The sequence below is a fragment of the Apodemus sylvaticus genome, chromosome 7, assembly GCF_947179515.1.
Source record: "Apodemus sylvaticus chromosome 7, mApoSyl1.1, whole genome shotgun sequence".
NCBI lineage: Eukaryota > Metazoa > Chordata > Mammalia > Rodentia > Muridae > Apodemus > Apodemus sylvaticus.
Window position 1 is genome coordinate 13,135,514 of NC_067478.1, and position 19,022 is coordinate 13,154,535.

At 50.9% G+C, this 19,022-nt stretch overlaps 2 protein-coding genes across 2 annotated transcripts; both read right to left on the reverse strand.

Annotated features, from left to right (window-relative positions):
- Positions 1-771: 771 nt before the first annotated feature.
- Positions 772-5,881, reverse strand: Prss50 (serine protease 50). The gene is made up of 6 exons (XM_052189272.1): positions 5,737-5,881; positions 5,294-5,584; positions 2,537-2,699; positions 1,825-2,108; positions 1,383-1,549; positions 772-1,008 (listed from the first exon to the last, which is right to left on the reverse strand). Exons 1-6 carry the CDS (start codon positions 5,879-5,881, stop codon positions 772-774), a joined length of 1,287 nt encoding a protein of 428 aa, XP_052045232.1.
- A 1,746-nt stretch (positions 5,882-7,627) lies between these two features.
- On the reverse strand, positions 7,628-18,022 carry LOC127690218 (serine protease 46). Its single transcript, XM_052189762.1, has 5 exons — positions 17,938-18,022; positions 13,445-13,622; positions 13,000-13,262; positions 11,712-11,875; positions 7,628-7,882 (listed from the first exon to the last, which is right to left on the reverse strand). The coding sequence occupies exons 1-5, from the start codon at positions 18,020-18,022 to the stop codon at positions 7,628-7,630; spliced, it is 945 nt and encodes a 314-aa protein (XP_052045722.1).
- Positions 18,023-19,022: the final 1,000 nt, after the last annotated feature.

Sequence of the window (19,022 nt, forward strand, 5' to 3'; positions counted from 1 at the left end):
ACAGGCCTCTGACAGTTGGAGCCTGGTGCTGGCTGGGACGCACAGGAATCATCCTATGAGGAGAAGCATGCCACGGTGGCGTGAGGGGGCGGAGGATTCACCGAAGGCTCCATCATGGAGGTAGAGCGCCCTATCTAGGTAGACACCGTTGGCTGTCCAGGCCATGGGCTTGTCTCATGACACACCAGAAGCTTCTGTATGGCAAGGCAGTGGAAACCCAGGGAGGCTGAGGCCACTGGAGGCCACTCAGAGCAGCCGCTGGCACAGCCTGTGGGAAGTGTCTACTCTACTGGGTTGTTTGTGTTCCTCAACCTCCAGGCTCCAGACTAGTCGGTCATAGTACTCTATGGAGCTTGGGAGACAACATTCTGGAGAGTTCCAGGTACTGGCCAAAAGGCAGTCAAGACCAGGGAGAATCCAATTCCCACTCAAGTCTCACAGCAGGAACATGTCACTCTCCATCTAGGGGTCTGGGAAGGGGTTCCAACAGCCCCAGCATCAGCCTGGGTCGCCCATCCTAACCTTTCCGCTGCCCCTTCACACCCTCTGCTTTCTGTAGGAGTCACCCCAAACCTTTAGAGGCCCCCCCACTCTTCAGTATAAGTGCCTATCCCATCGGGTATTCCTGCTTCCCACTAGAGCGGGCTCAGAAAGGAGGAGACATAGGAAAAAGACGTGTTTAATCTCTGCTAGCCCCCACTCCCCGCTGGCGGAGCGCCACCCCCTCAGCAGCACTCAGGAGGAGGGGAAGGAAGGAGAGACAGGGCAGTGTCACAGAGTGCCCAGAAGGATGAGGAGCAGAAGGAAAGCCAGAAGCAAGCTCCTGGACGGGGCTGTAGGGGCCAGGGGCTCCCCGCTGAGGCGGTCCCAGATCCACGGCTGGTAGTGGGAGACCTGCAGGAAGATGGGCGGGGCCTCGCTCTTCTTGCAGCCTGGCCCCCAGCTCATCATCCCCACCAGGTACCATGTGCCATCGGAGGAGCAGACCAGGGGCTCACCAGTTGACTCCTGTAAAGGTGGGGGGGGGGGGGAGTTAAAAAGCCCAGGGAGGTAAAGCCATGGCTGAGGGGCATGATCTGACTCAGGAACCCCAGCAGGGATGCTCCCCACCAGGTTCTTCCCTTGTCCCCCCAGTATGAACAAAGCTGACAGTTCCTCCCCACAGGACACTCCATCAGCACTCACAGATCCACACCCAGCTCCCTCCCAGGCTCGTCCCCATCCTATCCAGCCCACCCCCTCGCTGGTCCCCCTCCAGCCTTTCCCAACCCCATCCCTGCTTATGTTTGTCATCCTCCCTCCCTCCCCTTTCCACAGCTGTCAGCTCTGCCTCGCACCCCGCCACCCCTTGGGACAAGTGAGCAAGGAACAGTGGTCCTCACATAGCAGAACTTCTCCCTGTTGTTGTCCGAGGCACAGATCATCTGAGGGTTGATGATCCGAACCAGAGAGGGGATTTTGGAGAACTTGTGGTAGAAATGCTCGCATTTCTTGCTGTTGAGGATAGAGACTTCCTTCTCCTGGAGGGATTGGAACTGGGGCCATATGCCTGTGGGACAGGTTCCCAGTTAGGTTTAGCCACCAGTCATCTCCTTTGCATAGTGACCACAGAAAGGTCTCCATATCTGGGCTATTTCCCCTTCACTGGGCCAGCAGGTCCCAAGGTTGTCCCCATAGAGGTGCGGAAACATAATCCACGCCCACTGGCCTCTTGGCTCTGCTAGTTCTCTTCCAAGTGCCTGCAAGGACTCTCAGGGCCAGCCACACCCAAGTCCTCTCTTCCCACAATGCACCCTAGGGATGGGAGGCGGGGCTCTGACTCACCATTAGCCTTGGGATATCCCCAGCCTGTCACTGTGCAGAGAGAGCTGTCCTCCACCACATACTCCAGGCCAGGCAGGCAGATGGGCCACACGTATTTGCTGTACTTGAGCCCCCACTTGAGTTTGAGGAGGCCAATGTCATGGGCCCGGCCAACCCAAGACCAGTACCGCCTGGGTTGGTAGCCGCTGTTTATGATAATCTGATGTACTGGCACATCGGAGCTGGTTCCTGTTGTCTGATTGATCCAGGGGCTCCCCACCCTCACTGTGTAGTTAACGTTGTTCCTATGCGAATGGGATGGGGGTGTATCCCATCAGCTCCAGGCTCCTGCCTCAGCCCCCAACCCTGCCCTCCATACCACTGTGGTCCTTTAAGCAAATCCAGGTAGGCCACCTCCTGCTTCAAGCCCCCCTGAGTCTATTCCTTAGGATAGAGTCCTGCACACATGGTGCGGTCCTCTTCGTTGTGTGGAGGAGAAAAATGGAGATTCAGAGAAATGGCCCTGACCTACTCAGGGATGTACATGTAGGGAGGAGTCTTGGGATACGGTCTCTGTTTCCCAAATCAGAATCTGAGTTTTTCCCCTATGTTTCACCTCGGTCGGTGTTAGAGTCCCTCTGTGATGACCATGGCCTGAATCTCAAGCCACCTTCCATGAGCACATGCCTTCACATGTCTTTCCGCCCCACCCTCCTAGGCCCCCCCAACTTACTGGCTCAAGCAATGGGCCACGGTCAGCACCCACTGGGAAGCGATCAGGATGCCGGCACAGACGTGTGAGTTGTTAGCCTGCACGCTCACCATCCAAGGCCACCGCCGGGTCATGGCTTCTGGGTCCCTGAGGGTAGGGTCTGGCTCGTGGGAGGAGCCACAGACTAAAGAGGAAAAAAACAGTCTGATGAAGGATGGGCCAGCCCACCCACATCTTGGGACCCTCCTTCCCCCAGCCTCTCCACCCTCTCCACCCTCTCCAGCCACTCACCTGTAGCTAGCTACCACCCAACCTTTTCTATGGTTGCTATGAAATGACGGCATCCACCAATGGACAGCCTCTGCCTATAAAAGCCTGAGCACTATTCAGATTTCCTTGTTCCTACAGCTTGGGCCCCGAAGCCCTCTGATAACAAGCTTCAGTCAGACCCTTCACAAATGCACCTGTCTTTCTATCTGGTTGCAGGATGTTCCTCCTTATTTAACCCAATGTGGATCCCTGCCCCTTCTCTGGGAACCCCCTCTTGCGATTCATGGAGATAAAGAGAGATGACCCAACAGTAAAATAGACTGTATGAGGGAGCAGGCACACCCCAAAGAGGAAATGTAGTAAAAGCCATGGAAGTTTGCCTGGCCCCCTTGGGACTCGGGATATCCAGCCTTAAACTGTATCACACACCTGCCTGACAACAGTTTAGTATCTGTGAAATCAAATGCTGGTGATATACTCTCCTGCAGAGGGGAGTGCCAACTGCTAAGGGCACTATGGAAAAAAGTTGTGAAAACTGAAGAAGGGGGCTAGAGAGATGGTTCAGTCACTAAGAGCACTGGCTGCACTGGGTGGGGGGAGTATTAGAGACCACCTTTAATCCCAGCACTTGGGAGGCAGAGGCAGGTGGATTTCTGAGTTTAAAGCCAGCTTGGTCTACAGAGTGAGTTTCAGGACAGCCAGAGCTACAAAGGGAAACCCTGTTTCGGAAAAAAAAAAGAAAGAAAGAAAGAAGGAAGAAAGGAAGGAAGGAAGGAAGGAAGGAAGGAAGGAAGGAAGGAAGGAAGGAAGGAAAGAAAGAAAGAAAGAAAGAAAGAAAGAAAGAAAGAAAGAAAGAAAGAAAGAAAGAAAGATAACAAAAGAAAAGAGAAGCAGTAGCTGCTTTCCCCAAGCACAGCATAAGAGTTGGGTTCCCAGCATGCACGTGGTGGCTCACAACCATCCACAGCTCCAGTTTTGGGGAATATGGTGGCCTCCTCTGGCCTCTAGAGGCACCAGAGACATAGGTAGCACAGATACATGCATTCAGGCAAAGCACTATATGCACAAAAATAAAATAAAGGAAAATGAAGATAACCATATCTAGCTGCCCAGTTACTTCCACTCAAGTGTGTTCTAAACAAATCAGTGGATTGTGAAACCAAGTCAGTGGGCCGTGGCTAGCATGTTTACATATGTTGTATGTACTTATGTGTTCACTTGTAGTGCTGGGATGGGATTCAGGGCCTGGTGTTATTCATGTGTCACACTTTGTCATTCCCACACGCTCCCGTGTGCACGTGGAGGCCACAGGAGGATTTCCACCGTCCTTGCTGTAGTCTCTTGATACAGTCTCTCACTGAACCAGAAGCTAGACTGGCAGCTTCCTCAGCAGAATGCTGGGGTCCCAGCAATCTCCTGTCTCTGTCCCCTATTCCCCTACTCCTACCCCCAAAGTGCTGGGGTTACTGGAGTTTTTTTACATAGGCCCTGGGGTTTTAACTCAGGCCCTCCTGTTTGCATGGTAAGAGCTCTCTTACCCACTGAGTCATCACCTCCCCTGCCCATCACAGCATTTTAAAAAGATACTCAGCGAAGGGACACTCAGCACGCACCACACAGTGCCCAGATGTCCCCTGCTAGACTCTTTGAGGCAGTTAAAGTGGCTGCGTTGATTCCTAGGATTATAACTATCTCTTATGTGGGTCTTAACCACAGACCACTGTTTATGGAAAAGTATACTGGTGCACTGCTTAGGTTTAATTGCCAACTTGACACATCTGACAGAAAAGCTTACACTGATAAATTGTCTAATGAGATTGGCCTATGAGTAATTCATTGGGGGTGAGCGAGGGTTGTTCTGATTATTAATTGATGCCGCACAGCCCAGCCCTCTGTGGAGTGGCACCACGGGCCTAAGCTATAGGAGGAAACAAGCTAAGCTTGATCCTATGACTGAGCGTGACAGCAAGGAGTCTTCCTCCACACATCACGCTACAGTTTCTTGCCCTGGCTTACCTCAGTGATGGACTGTGACCTGGCCATGTAAGCGAAATAAAGTCCCTGCTCCAAGTGGCTTTATCACACCAACAGCAAGGAAATTAAAACACCAGGTGCGCTCTGAAGACCCCCACAAGAAGCCTCACATGGAGTTAGGCTGTGGGTTCTGGGGTGAGAACCTGAGACAGGGGCAAGCCAGGTCAAAGGAGGGCCTGCGGCTGCCAGAGAGGCATCTGGCCAGCAGTCAGCTCTGGGTACCCGGACGCCACCCCCAAACTCGCCATTCCCTGCCTTAGCTAGACTTTCCTCAGCCTGACCCCTGTTTACCTCACCAGGATGGAAGACCTGTAGGCAAACGACCTTGAGGGTGGGCCCACGGCCTGGCCCAGGCTTCATGCTCAAGACACGCGTGTACAGGGCGTTGCCTCCCATCTCTTCCTTTGGGTCCTTGCTACCCTCAGAGGTCAGAAAATCCCTAAGAGCGCCCTGACCTCAACTGCCCGGACTCACAGGGGAGGCTGCTGGCTTTCGTCCCAGGGGCGGCCTGAGCAGTGTCCACCAGGCCCAGAGCCTCGATCGTTTTCAGTGGAGTCGTGATCTCTGAGGTGGTGTCTGAGTTGGGTGGCGGCGTGGCCTTCGCCGCCATCGTCGCCGTCGCGGCCGTGGTCTCTGAGGTGTGGTCCTGCCGAGGAAGGCGAAGCCTGCCCGCGGGGCAGCCGCCTGTGGAGGCGCAGGAGGCTCGAGGGCCGGTCGGGACGGTGGTGGACGACGACCCCGGGGCTTCTCCTGCGGCCGAGCAGCCTGTGGAGGGAGGGTCGCGGGCGGGCGGGCGGGCGGGTCAGAGGCGGCCGCGGGCGGGCGGGCGGGCGGGCGAGCCGGGGAGGGCGCGCGGGGCGGGGATGGCGGGACGGCGGGACGGCGGGACGGCGGGACGGAGGGCGCGGACGGCTCACCTGCCGGCCGCCGAGGCAGGAGCAGCAGCAGCAGGAGCAGCAGCAGCAGAAGGGCGCGGGCGCGGGTGCGCGTGCGGGACGCCCCCGGCACGCGGGGACCCTGAGGGCCCGGCCCACGCACCCCTGCCCCGCACCAGGGCTCCATCGCGCCGCTCGGTTCCCCCACAATGGCGCCCTCCATCGGGCGCCTCGTGGTGCTGTGCTGCGCAGCCCGCGTGGCGCCCCCTGGATGCCCTCGGCGGGGGCGCTCCGCCCGAGGCGCGCAGGGACCGGCGGCCTCGCGTCTGTCGTTCCTCAGACCGCAGACGCGTGGGCCCTTCCTCTGGGCCGCTTTGCCTCACCGCAGCAGCGCACGTCTAAGCTCCCTGCTCCCTGCACCGGCAGCGCAGCCCCGACGTGTCAGTGCCTCTCCCTCCGTCTGCGGGCGCCCGGGCCTCCCTCGAATGCTAACAGCGCAGGCAGGCCCGTGTCCCAGGGCATTGAGAAAGCAAAGGAATGTGCTCCTTAGGGTCTCACCATGGAGCCCAGGCTGGTTCCGAACTCATGGCAATTCTGCTTGGCCTCCCAAGTGCTGGGATGATAGACTGGGAGGCAGAGGCAGGTGGATTTCTGAGTTCGAGGCCAGCCTGGTCTACAGAGTGAATTCCAGGACAGCCAGGGCTACACAGAGAAACCCTGTCTCGGAAAAAAAAAAAATCAAAGAGAGAGAGAGAGAGACAGAGAGAGAGAGAAAGGGCTGAAGCTCGCTGTGTTTGGGCTTTTGAGGGACATGTTAATGATTCAGCAACATAGTTAATACATTTAAAAAGTAATATAGACTATCCTAGGAGCCTTGGTGCAAGGATATAGGAAATTTTTAGTCTAATAGACAAAGTGACATTCTCACTTCTTTTCAAGGCCTTGGTTCTTGGGAGAAACACCTGAGCAGACAATTTAATGCTCCTATCCCAGGAACAAAAGCAAACCCTGCTGCCACATTTCTGCCTCCCGATGGGGAAAGGGGAACTGTTACTCTTAGCCAGCAGACCCAAGGTCACTGTGGAGGACACTGAAGCACACCAGGAGCCCCGGATGCAGACACTTCACAGTCTCCAAGCAGGGACCCACATCTGCCACAGACAGAGGAGGACCTGGCTGGGATCTGGAGACCCCTCACGGGAAAGTTAGGGATTGGCAGAGACAGGAAGGCAGCAGAACTCAGCTGAGTCAAGTCTCTCCTCTGACCTTGGGAAGTCTCCTAGAAAGAAGCTAGTTCCTACAGGAGGGCTGAGGAAAGACAGGGAGAGGGCCTTGGGAATATGGGAGCAGAGGCAGTGCTAGGTTCACAGAGCAGGGACTTCAAGCCCCAGTCAGCAAGAGGGAAAGCCACGGGCTGAGAGACGGCCAGTGGTTAGGAGTGTGCGCTGCTCTTTCAGAAGACCCGAGTTTGATTCCCACAACCACTTGCAACTCCAGCCCTTGGGGAAATCTGCCAATCTTGCCTCCACAGGCACCCGCACTCATGTGCGCATGCACACACGTAATTGTCATTTTTTAAAAAAAGAGGAAATTCTAAAGGAAACAAGGGAACAACGCCCAGGATCACACAACGCACCTATGACAGATGTGGAGTAAGAGAAGGCTCCGCCTGAGAAACAGCCAAGTTTTATGAGGGAGGTGTTCTAAAGGGGTTTGGTCGAAGTCAAGAACATGATCACTTCAGATGGTTCAAAAGGTTCAAGAGCATCTTCATTGAACAACTGGGGAACAAAACCCACACTGGGTCAAGGACCCTTCCCCAAAGTCCCTCTGTCCTGATGTCCTGTTCAGCCTCCGGTGTCCATGTCGTCTGAGGGCGGAGCAGAGAGGAGGGAGAAGCAGCCTCTGGGAGCGGCTGTTATGGAAACCCAGCTCACAAGAGCCACAGGGAGCCCAGGGATACCAGCAGAATGTAGCCAGTGAGGATGAACGGGCTCAGGAAAGAGGGGACAGCCATGCTGGCAAACTTCAGGTCGCCGATCTGTCTCTTGATCCACTGGGTAAAGTGGGAGGTGCTGGTGTAGATGCTTGGGAACTGACGACGGCCACAGCCGAAGTTCCAGCTCACCACGCCCATCTGGACCCAGGTCTTGTTCATCTGGCAGACCAGGGAGCTCCCGGAGGTGTCCTGCAGTGGGGGCGGGGAGGGGGCAGGAGGCGTCAAGCAGCAGCAGTGTTTGCTAGATTAGGTCTTTCTTGTCCTCATGGATGAGACCTAAGAATGAACCTATTCTGTGACATGGAAAGTCTGCACTAAGGTCTGGGCTTGGGACCACAGTGGCCTCTCCATCGGCAGTCTGCTAGTTAGTTCTCTGACCACTGAGCCATCCTGCGTCTCCAAAGTACACTTGCTGATCTTGCCGCAGTCTTGCTTAGAGAGGGAGATCTTAAGCGCTTTGACCAGTGCCTCTGCACGTGTGCACAGACAGGCACATCCAGAAGAAGCTGACAGTGGCAAACTGGTAACAGTGGGGGTCTGGGTATTTAAAGAAAATTCTCTTTATGGGCTTCTTGCTGCCCGGGGACAGAGCATTCACCTAGGGTGCGCAGGTTCCTGAGTTGTAACACTAGCATAAGGAAAAGGGGGTGGGGGGAACCCATAACATTTGAAACTTTTATGAATCAGGAAAGTGTGTGTGTGTGTGTGTGTGTGTGTGTGTGTGTGAGTATTTGTCACTGAATGTTAGGTTCAAAATACTTGAAAAAGAATTAGTAAGGATAATTCAAGTATTTAAAAGCAAAGAAATCGTTAACTTGTGGAATGAAGCTGGGGGTGGGGGTAGGGGTGGGGCGCAGATACAATTACCCTGTGGTTTAAATGAAAATAGAGAAGAGAACCTCTACCCAGAGAAAAATGTTCTCTCCCAGAACCTTAAGACTGTCTACAACTTCTATTTTGTGGATTTAAATTCTGGTTGAGGTGAATGATTTCTAAGGAAATGGGAATTATTTAAACTTCAAAAAGGGATGGAGTGCCATTGGGGTCAAGGGACTTGCAACCAAGCCTGGTGACCTGAGCTCAATCCACGGAGCCCTCACAGTGGAGGAAGAGAACCAACTCTCACAAGTTGCTCTCTGTGCATAGATAGCGTCCGTCAGTGCACACCCCCACGTCCCAACACGCAAATAAATAAATAAATAAACAAACAAACAAATAAGCAAATGTAGTTAAAAGCTTTAGGTCTGGAGAGATGGCTCAGTGGTTAAGAGTACTAACTGCTCTTACAGAAGTCCTGAGTTCAATTCCCAGCAACCACATGGTGGCTCACAACCATCTGTAATAGGATCGATGCCTTCTTCCGGAGTGTCTGAAGACAGCTATAGTGTACTCATTTCTCATTTACATAAAATAAATAAATCTAAAAAAAAAACCTTTAGTGTTGAAGACTGACAGGAAGTCTGATTAATCCAATAACTATATGTAAAATAACTTAAAGTAGTGTCTAAGAACAATCTCTCAGTAGAAAACATGTCTATGTCCTTGTCTTCAATCCAGCCTTCAAAGAAGTACTTTCTGTTACTGCAAATGTTCCAAAAACATGAACAAATTACTTTCCAAGTGAAGCATGTGCAGTTCTCATGCTCAAACTTAACAAAGGGAGTGACTTTCTCTGAACACCTTTAAAAAAAATCAATTTATTTTCTTTTATGTGCATGAGTGTTTTGCTTGCACACATGTTTGTGCAGTGCACGTGTGCCTGGTGCTCCCAGGGGTCACAAGTGGGTGCCAGATCCCCTAGAACTGGATTATGGTTATAAGCCACTAGTGGGAGCTGAGAATCAAACTGGGGTCCTCCCCAAGAGCAAGTGTGTTGAGGGCTGGTCTTTTGATGTGTAGTGTGATGATAAATCCTGGCCCCCAAGGCCTGGTTGCTCCCAGGAATGAGAGAATCCGACTGTACAATGCAACCTTGTACCCTAGATTAAAAGTATTGGTTAAATAAAGATGCTGACAGTCAATAGCTGGGCAGAAGAGACATAGGTGGGCTTGGGGGTTTCTGGGCTTGGAGTCTGAGGAGACCACAAGGAAGGAGAGGAAGGTGGAGAGAGGAGATGTCAGGGGGTAAGAATCTTAAGATCATGGCCACGCAGGCTGGTCAATTGAGTTAAAAGCAGCCAAGGTGGAACAGTAATAACTCAGGGTTACAACTGGGGAAGTGGATTCCCATAGCATAGAGGGTAGACATCTGGCCAGCTTTAGTGCTGATCACGACTTCTTAGAAATATAAAGGTTGTGTGTCTTTTATCTGGGAACTGAATGATCAAAGGAAGGGCAGAAGCCACTGATTGAGATTAAATCTACTTGACAACACAACTGCTGAGCCAACTCTAAGCATCTCTGGGCCTGACTCTACCCTAGAGTCCAGCAGTGTTTGTTGGATGCAAATAAATTAAACCCAACTAGTTGCTTTTCTAGAATGTAAGGGAATTTAGATACTGTTATTTTAGAGTATATTAGCAGCTAAGTTAAAGACAAAACCTACATTGTCACTCCACTTAGACTTGGGGGTAAACTTCCCATAGTCTTTTGGTACATCAAAAGAAACACATGCATTTGTTTCTTTTCTCAGGCATTCTGTCAAGTATTAAAACTACTTTTTACTTACATACTTCTGAGCATATAAACCTTTGGTCCAAGAGATACTTATCCTTTTACTTGTAAACATAGTATGTTTCCATATAAAGAACTTATCTTCTAAAGGAGCTCTGTCTTTTAAATTCAGGACCATCGGGACTTAAGAGAAAAATTAAAACATGTTCTCAAGAAAACATGAGTCCGGTGACTGGGGAGAGGGCTCAGAAGTTAAGAGCACTTGTTGCTCTTGCAGAGGACCCAGATTCAGTTCCCAGTGCCCACAACCACCTGTAACACCACTTCCAGGGGATCTAATGCCCTCTTCTGAGCTTTACAAGCACTAGGCAAGCACACAGTACACAGACATATATGCAGGCAAAACACCTACACGCATAAAATAAAGTATTTTAAATAAGAAAAAGATGCATCTTAAAAACATCACTGACTGGAAGACACAGAGGCTAAAGCTTATAGAATACAATACTATGTTTGCAAAACTGTTTGCCAGGGCCTGACCCAGATCCGCAGGCATGTGGCTAATAGTCAGGAGCATTAAGATGGCTACAGAACTGGGCGTGGTAGCTCCAGACTTTGATCCCACCACTCCAGCATGCAGAGGCAGGTAGACCTGTGAGTTCAAGGCAAGTCCGCCTGGTCTAAATAGTGAGTTCCAGGCCTGTCAGGGCCACATAGTAAGATCCTCTATAAACAACAAAAATAAAAAATAAACAAGGAACTGTCTATGGGCAGGGGCAGAATTTTTTTTAACCCCTGTAATGGTTTGATTGAGAATGGTCCCCATAAGTTTATGTTTGAATCCTTCCTTTGGAAGGATTGGAGGTGTGGGCTTGCTGGAGTGTTACAGGGGTAGGCACTGAGGCTCTAAAAGCCTCCAGCCATCTCCAGATTGTTCTCTGCTTCCTGTTTGTGATTTTAGATGTGAATGCTGCGTAGCTGCTCCAGAGACAGGCCTGCCTGAGTACTGCCATGTTCCCTGTTGTGATGGTGATAGACTATCATCTTTCTAGAACCATAAACCCCCAATAAACTCTTCTATAAGTTGCTCTGGTCATGGTGTTTTAGCACAGTCATAGATAACTAGCTAACACAACTCCTTCTCTCCTCCACCCCCACACTGAAAGCTCAGACTTCTGTACTGCATCTCTGATGGCCACATGCAAAGGAAAGTTAAGACAAGAGCCGAGGGTGCTGTACGCATTTAAGCCCAGCACTTGGAAGGCAGAGGCAGGGGATCTCTGTGGGTTTGTGACTAGCCTCACCTACATAGTGAATTCCAGGACGGCCAGGGCTATGCAGAGGGTCCTTGCCTCAGTATGACCCCCACACTGCCTGCTCCCCACCCTGTCTACACAGTCCACACCTGACAAGTGTCCAGGCCCCATTCTGAGCTTGTACACAACATGTCGTTCCCAATGAACTTCTTCTGGTTCTTCAGCAGGAGGAACTGGTACCGATGATTGCAGATTTCATTGTTCACAATCCTGACAGCCAAGCCCTGGACACTATAGGGAGTCTTTGGAGTCCCTATGGAGAGAAAGATCTAGTTATGACTTCAACTTTAGAACCTATTTCTAACTCAGAGTCATTCACAGTTGTGCATGAGGTCATGTTCTGAGATGTTCATTCACAAAGATGCCTGACTCTCAAAACTGTTCCCATTCATTGAGAAAATTAAGACACGAACCAAGGATGGTACACGCCTTTAATCCCAACACGTGGACGGAAGAAGCAGATGGATCTCTGTGAGTTTGGGCCAGCCTGGTCTACATAATGAGTTCCAGGATAACTAAAGCTATGTAGAGAAACCTTGCCTCAAAAACCAACCAACCAACCAACCAATCAACCAACAAACCAACAAACCAACCAACAAACCAACCAATACCACCACCAATAAACTAAACTAAAACAAAACAAGTGAAGCAAAAGTCTCCTAGGGCGTTGTGGTGAAAGACAAGTATCAAGTGAGAACAAGGAGATATTTTCCCAACAATTCTGGATCTGTGAGAACAAGCATTGGTTCGCTGCTCCTAGGGAAGGCAAGACCCTAGAAGGCTAGATATGGCTCTGGCTGCTTGGTGAATGGTTGCTAGGACTCCAAGCAACACCAACAGGGCTGCATCTCTGAGAATTATGGGTCCATACTGACTAGAGAGGCCACCTCCATGCCTCATCATGTCTGCCAATGCAGATCCCCTACGAAGAGCCAAAGATTTTATTTCCTACTACGTGGCAGGCTAAGGACTTCACACAGGATCTAATCTAACTTGGCTCTGAAGGTTGGTGAGATAAGCTTAGCAAGTACATTAAGCCTGATGAACTGAGCTTGGTCCTAGGACCCATGTTCGTAGAAAGAGAGACCCAACTCCTTGAAAGTTGTCCTCTGACCTTCAAGTGCACACTATGGCACATATATGTTAGCACAGGCACACACACACACACACACACACACACACACACAGACACACACATTTTAACTTTGAAAGCTAAGGTCCTCACAGGCTACTTGTCTCTCTTATCCTTGAACGCCGAGTGTATCTTTGGGCTCAGGAAATGCTTGCGGGTGATAGACTGAATGAAGAAATGAGTGACCCCGTGACCCGTGTTCTGCAGAGACAGGCGTCTGGAGACCTCTGCTCTACCGCACTCACCTTTGACCTTTTCGAGTCCCCACCCGATAACCCAGCACATGGTGCCAATGCTTGGCTTGAAATTGATCGAGGGGAGACAGATGGGCTGGATGAGGGGGGACCAGGTGACGGGATACTTGAGCTTCAGGATGGCGATGTCGTGAGACATGTGATTGATGAAGTTCTCGTGAATCACAATGCCGGTGACCAGGAGCTCCGAGGAGCTGTTGTCTGGGAGGGTCTGCACCCCCACCTTCACAGTGTAGTTAGCCGGGTTCTTGGATCTGCAGGCCCAGAGAAGAGGCGGATCACTAGCAGTATGATCCTGAGTGATAGGCTACCTCAGGTAATGTCCTCCAGTCCCAAATCCCCAGATTCACCAAGACCCATCCCCACTGTCCCAACCCCCCACCCCACCAAGGCCTGAGAGCCAAGCCGCCCCCCATGAGGATGCCCCGGGGCTGACCTTTGTAAGCAGTGTGCAGCGGTGAGGACCCAGTGGTGGTGGATGAGGGAGCCGCTGCAGACGTACATCCCCAGGAAAAGAATGCTCACCTGCCACGGCCACTTGCCCACCTCCACCACCTTCCCGTCCACCACCTTGCAGGAGATGTTGGTCTGACCACAGGACCAGAACCAGGGTCCTGAGGAAAGAACGGAGAGAGGGATGCAAAGGGTAGCCCTTGGGCCATGGCAGACTGCCACAGCATCTTCCAGCCCAAGCAGTCCCTGCCATTCGCATAAGCGGGGAGGGACTGAAGTTACTACTTCAAAACTGGCAACCACAGGCCCCGAGGCCCCAGCTATAAGGAAAGTCCCTTAAACAGTAGAGTCCAGCCAACTCTCTGACACTTGTTATGGTTATGAGCAGTCACCCCAGGACTGCCCATCATTCTTGCCCATCGTTTGTACGGATGACTCGGAAAAAGAGGAGAGAATCACCAGAGGGGTGAGGTCATCAGCTCAGAGCAAGCGTTGGGGCCTCGTGCCCAGGATTCCTGTTGGTTGTATCTAAAAATACATGGGCAGTAATTTTATTTTATTTTATTTTATTTTATTTTATGAGACCAGGCTTCTCTGTGTGGCCCTGGCTGTCCTGAAACTTTGTAGACCAGGCTGTCCTCAAACTCACAGAGATCCACCTGCCTCTGCCTCCCACGGGTAAAAGTGTATGCCACCACTGCCTGCTCTCGCTCTCTCTCTCTCTCTCTCTCTCTCTCTCTCTCTCTCTCCTTTTCTTTTTCTTTCCTTTTCTGTTTTTTTCTTTTTTTTACAGTGATGCTTTATCACACAACTGTAGCCATAGTTCATACCCAGGGAACAGAGAGACTTGCCCACCTCTCCCTGACCTCAAGAACAAAGGAGAATAGGAGCTTGCATTGAACTGGAGAGAAGATTGAGATTTTTAGTTTTTGTACTAAACTAGTTTTGCCTTTTTGTTATTTCGTTCTATTTTTTATGTTTTGCTTGTATACACATCTGCACATCTTATGTGTGCCACACACACAGAGGATATCAGATTCCCTGGAACTAGAGTTACAGATGGTTGTGAGCTGCCTGACTTAGGTGCTGCTAATCAAACCTGGATCTTCTGGAAGAAGTCTGTATCTCAACCGATTAACCATCTTTCCAGTCCCTGCTTTTTTTTATTTTTATTTTTTATTATTTTAAATACAGGGTCTATGTAGCCCAGGCTAGCCAGTCAAAGTAACCAAGGATGATGGTATAATCCTGATTTTCCTTTATCTCCCAAGTGCTGGGATTACAGATGTGTGCCATCAGGTACAGTGGGAGTGAGGTTTGTTGTATCTTTGATGTGGGGAGCTTTTGTTATTGTTGTTGTCTTCTTTAGTTTAAATGGGACATTTCATCACACATGGTCACTGAGCTCCTCAAACAGGTGGAACTGGACTACATCACACCATCAGAAGCTGTGGTGACAGTCTGATTTCCTCAGCAGTATACCATGCAACGTAGAACAATGTCAGGACTCAACAGCTACAGTCTGGGGGACTGTGGTGAGGATGGCTGAGGGGTGATGGGTAACTCTAATATCTAGTATCTCTTAGTAGATAACATCAGATAAGTCCTATCTTGTGGAAATCACTATGGTGTGGATGTAATGTGTGTGTGCCCCCTCTGAAAGTCCATACATAGAGTTGGTCCTCAGGAAGTGATATAGGGAGGTATTTAGATCTTTAGGAGGTATGGTTGATGGTTTGGGAAATGGGTTAGGTCTTGTGCAAGCATGAGGATCTAATAGATTCCCAGGCAGGTGTGGCAGTGGACACACCTGTAACCCAGTGCTTGTGCGACAACACAGGTGGATCCTAAGCCCTCTCCTGGCAGCCAGCATGACTGAAATGATGAGTTCTAGGTTCAGTGAAAGACCTTGTCTCAAAAACTATGGTGGAGAGGTGATTGAGAGAAACATCTTGATGTCAACCTCCAGCCTACACACGAACCCGAATAGGTGAACATGCTCACACGACGGTGGGATCTGGTGTGTGTGTGTGGGGGGGGGTTCTTTAGATCAGTAGGGACATGTTCTCAAAGGAGTCTAGGACCCCACCAAGCCTCTCTCTGATAAGTACCCACTCCCAGGATAGGCAATTGCTACCTTCATTAGCAACCTCCTCATGGGGCAAATCTTTAGACTCCCCAGCTCCTGCTACTGTCGGAGGTAAATGTTACCCTGTCATAGGCTCCTGTGGGCAGAATGTTTTTACTTTCAACTACTGGCCATCCACAGGGGTTACGGTCACAGTACAGACCCCTAAGTCTTCACCCAGTACTGTCTATTCTCTGGATGCTTAGCTCATGTGTACATCCCATCTCCATGCCTGTCTCCTGTCTCCTTTATCCCCTTCACTACCCAGAGAGCCACATTCCTGGACTTTCTCATACACAATGGTAAGCTCATGGCCATCCACGGTTGCTGCTGTTGTTTCTTCTTTATGGACACTGTGGTGTTTTTGTTGTTGCTGTTGTTTTAATGAGAATGGCACTCAAAGGCTCATATATTTGAATCCTTTTCCATAGTAACTGTTTGAGAAGGATTAGGAGGTGTGGCCTTGTTGGAGGAAGTGTGTCACTGGAGGTGAGCTTTGAGGTTTCTAAAGTCCACACCAGGCCCAGTCTCTGCCTGCTACTTCAGGATCAAATGTGAGTCTCAGCTACTGCTCCAGCACTAAGCTGGCCTTCTGTGGCCATGCGTCTCTCCATGATGATCATAGTCTAACCCTCTGAAACTGTAAGTAACCCTCAATCAAATGCTTCCTTTTATAACTTGCCTTGGGCATGGTGTTTTGTCACAGTAACAGAACAGTGACTAAGATCTTTTTGTTTCTGATTCCATTCTATCTCAACCAAGACCATTCAGTGTTGGTAGTCAGGGGACAGCTTAGGAAGTTGGCCCTTTCTTTTCCCATAAAGCAGTAACCCCAGAGAGAGAGAGAGCCAGAGTTCTGGAAAAAGAGCTTCACCAGTCCCACAGTGACAACTCTGGGGGCTAGGGTGGCCTTTCTTCAGTGTTCCTCACCCTCTCTAAGATCATTGGGTCTCAAAGAACAGATCTTGCAAGATCTTGTGTCCAAGACAGGACTGACCCCAGTCTTTCTCTAAACCTTATACAGGGCTCATGGGGTTCAGTCAGGAGATGCTAACAGCAGGTATCAGCACCGAGGAGGGAGCATGATGGGTTGGTTTTATTATTTTTTATTTTTTTTTTAACTCTCTCTGTGTGTGTGTGTGTGTGTGTGTGTCAATGTGTTTGCATGTATGTGTGAATGCAGTAGATCCTTTGGAGCTAGAGTTATAGGTAGTAGTGAGCTGCCTCAGATGTGGGTGCTGGGAACAGAACCTAGGTCCTCTGGAAGAACAGAGCACTCTCTTAACCATTGAGCCATCTCTGCAGCCGTGATGGTTTCTTTGTGCCCTTCGTGTGCAGTGTGTTGCAGATCAACCTTGTCCCAATGTCACTCTTCCATTTGTAGCAGGCACTCTGGGATTCAAATCTTGAGACCTTGATACTCTGTCTTGGCATTCTAGAAGCTGGCACCACCACTTACAATCAGGATCCTGATACTGTTTTTTGCATTCATAGGTGGCCACCCAAAAGATTATTGGCTTTGTGGACTCTATGCCTGTAGGGTCATAGCTGACTCCCGCCCCCTCACCAGAGGCACTACAGCAAGCTCCCTTGCTGGTGCCTAAAGCTGCGTATATCCTAACCTGCGCGAAAACATCACTACTGCCTGACAGTACAGTGAGGTTCAGGGTTGGGTCACTCAACAGCGCACTAGTGCAGGAGCGAAGGTGTCACACCATGATAAAAGAAGACAGTACCCAAGCTGGGGGGCATGTACCCAGTTCCCAGTTACTACCATGAGGCACAAAATGTACAGCCAGCAGGTGACTCAAGGCAGGGCTCCTAGCACAAAAACTCCCTTTCTCAGGAAGAAGCTGGATATTCTCTGCCACTCAAATATTTCAATCCCAAAGCATCTATTGGAAGCTGTTTCTTTGTTTTTGTTTTTTGTTTTGTTTTGTTTTTGAGTCCTGCTACTACCATACACAAAGCACTAAAGTTGGACCCAGGTTTCCTGTGTAAAACAGAGGCCCCAATAACCACCACTGAGGTGTAAACTGTCTCATCTGGGAACTGGTGTAGGGTGAGGGGACACTCAGACAGTGCTGTCATTGTCACAAGTCCTAAGACTCCCAGACAAGCTCATTCATAGCATGGATGTGTTCCCTGTTTTTCTTCCCTCGTCCGTTTGTGGTCACCCTGAGAACTGGTGCTGGCGCCAACCTGAGTGGGACACACGGGCCATGAGAGGTCACAGCTCACACCCAGCCTACCAGCCTACTAAGAATGCACCCAGCCCAGGCCCTGCAGGTATGAGGCCCACCAAGGCAGACACCAGGCTCTCCGATCCCTCCTGGTCTCTGTCCTACCTTCCACATAGGGCAGATTATTAAGTCTGGCAGAAGAAAGTGGAGGCGAGAGAAGGCCCTGAGGACCCACTGACCCGCACGCCATGGTGAGGTGCCCAGCCCTTACTGCTCCTTAGAACAAGATGGAGCGTCTCCATGGTGCAAGGATTCTAGAACTCGGTTGTTTACTTAGGCTTGAAGAAGGCAGGCCTCTGCCCGAGGGTAGGGGCTCACCCTCTGAAGCAGCCTCAAGGGGCTGGTTGCCACGGCCATGGAGGGAGGCTGTGGGAAACCACCCTGGAGTGGAGCTTTGGGGGTTCAGAGCTGAGCCTGTGACCAACCATGCCTGGTCCATTACAATGTCTCCCGAGCCCAGGGCTCAGCAAAGGCCTTCATGATGCCCTCACGCTTATCTCTGAGCCTGTGACCTTGTCCCTTGTTGCCTGGATAACACCAGGGGTGAAGTTCATAACAGTGTCTTATGGTTAGCCCACGGAGCTCCCCAGAGGTCACGTCAGCCTCCACTAGTGATACAGAAACCAAGACACGACTCCTTTGCATGGTGTATACTGCTCTATAACTGGAGACTTCCGTTTTCCCTCAGGGACTGTATTTTTAAAAGAGAGCAGGTCCTGGGGAGGGTGAGGGGTGGAGCGCTGGCTGTGGGGCAGCTGGGGAAGCGACCTACAGGCAGAGTCTTTATCCTTCACCAGAATAAACAGTGTCGAGGGACACCTCCCCACCTCTCCACTTGAGATATCTTCTTTCCCCAAGGACCCGTGTTCCTCACAGTGTCCATGACTACAGCCCACTTCTGCTGCCCCCTGTCACCCTATCGCTCTGGTGCTGGAGGCCCAGAGCGACACACTCTTATAGGCTGCAGAGGGGGATGGACCGACATGATCTCTGTAGGGGACCATTTGTTAAGGCAGATATACAGAGAACACAAGCTTCACCCTAGAACAATACAGAGGCGGCGAAGGGCAGACTTCACAGGGGCTGTGGGGAAGCCTCCATGGGAAGGGCCCACCTGCTGCCTCAGAGAACCCATACCCAGCGGCTCCCCAGCACTGAGTGTGGCTGCACGTGGCTCTGTGGAAAATCCC

What these genes read in the sequence shown, in the direction of transcription:
- LOC127690218 (XM_052189762.1), bottom strand. Translation starts at nt 18,022, where the DNA reads ATGGCGTGCGGGTCAGTGGGTCCTCAGGGCCTTCTCTCGCCTCCACTT. An exon ending in GGGACTCGAAAAGGTCAAAG is followed by an intron (nt 11,876 to 12,999) that starts GTGAGTGCGGTA and finishes TTCTCTCCATAG; the next exon opens with GGACTCCAAAGACTCCCTAT. An exon ending in GGGGCCTGGACACTTGTCAG is followed by an intron (nt 7,883 to 11,711) that starts GTGTGGACTGTG and finishes CCCCCACTGCAG; the next exon opens with GACACCTCCGGGAGCTCCCT.
- Prss50 (XM_052189272.1), bottom strand. Translation starts at nt 5,881, where the DNA reads ATGGAGCCCTGGTGCGGGGCAGGGGTGCGTGGGCCGGGCCCTCAGGGT. An exon ending in CCTGCCTCGGCGGCCGGCAG is followed by an intron (nt 5,585 to 5,736) that starts GTGAGCCGTCCG and finishes CTCCCTCCACAG; the next exon opens with GCTGCTCGGCCGCAGGAGAA. An exon ending in GTGGCCCATTGCTTGAGCCA is followed by an intron (nt 2,109 to 2,536) that starts GTAAGTTGGGGG and finishes CCATTCGCATAG; the next exon opens with GAACAACGTTAACTACACAG.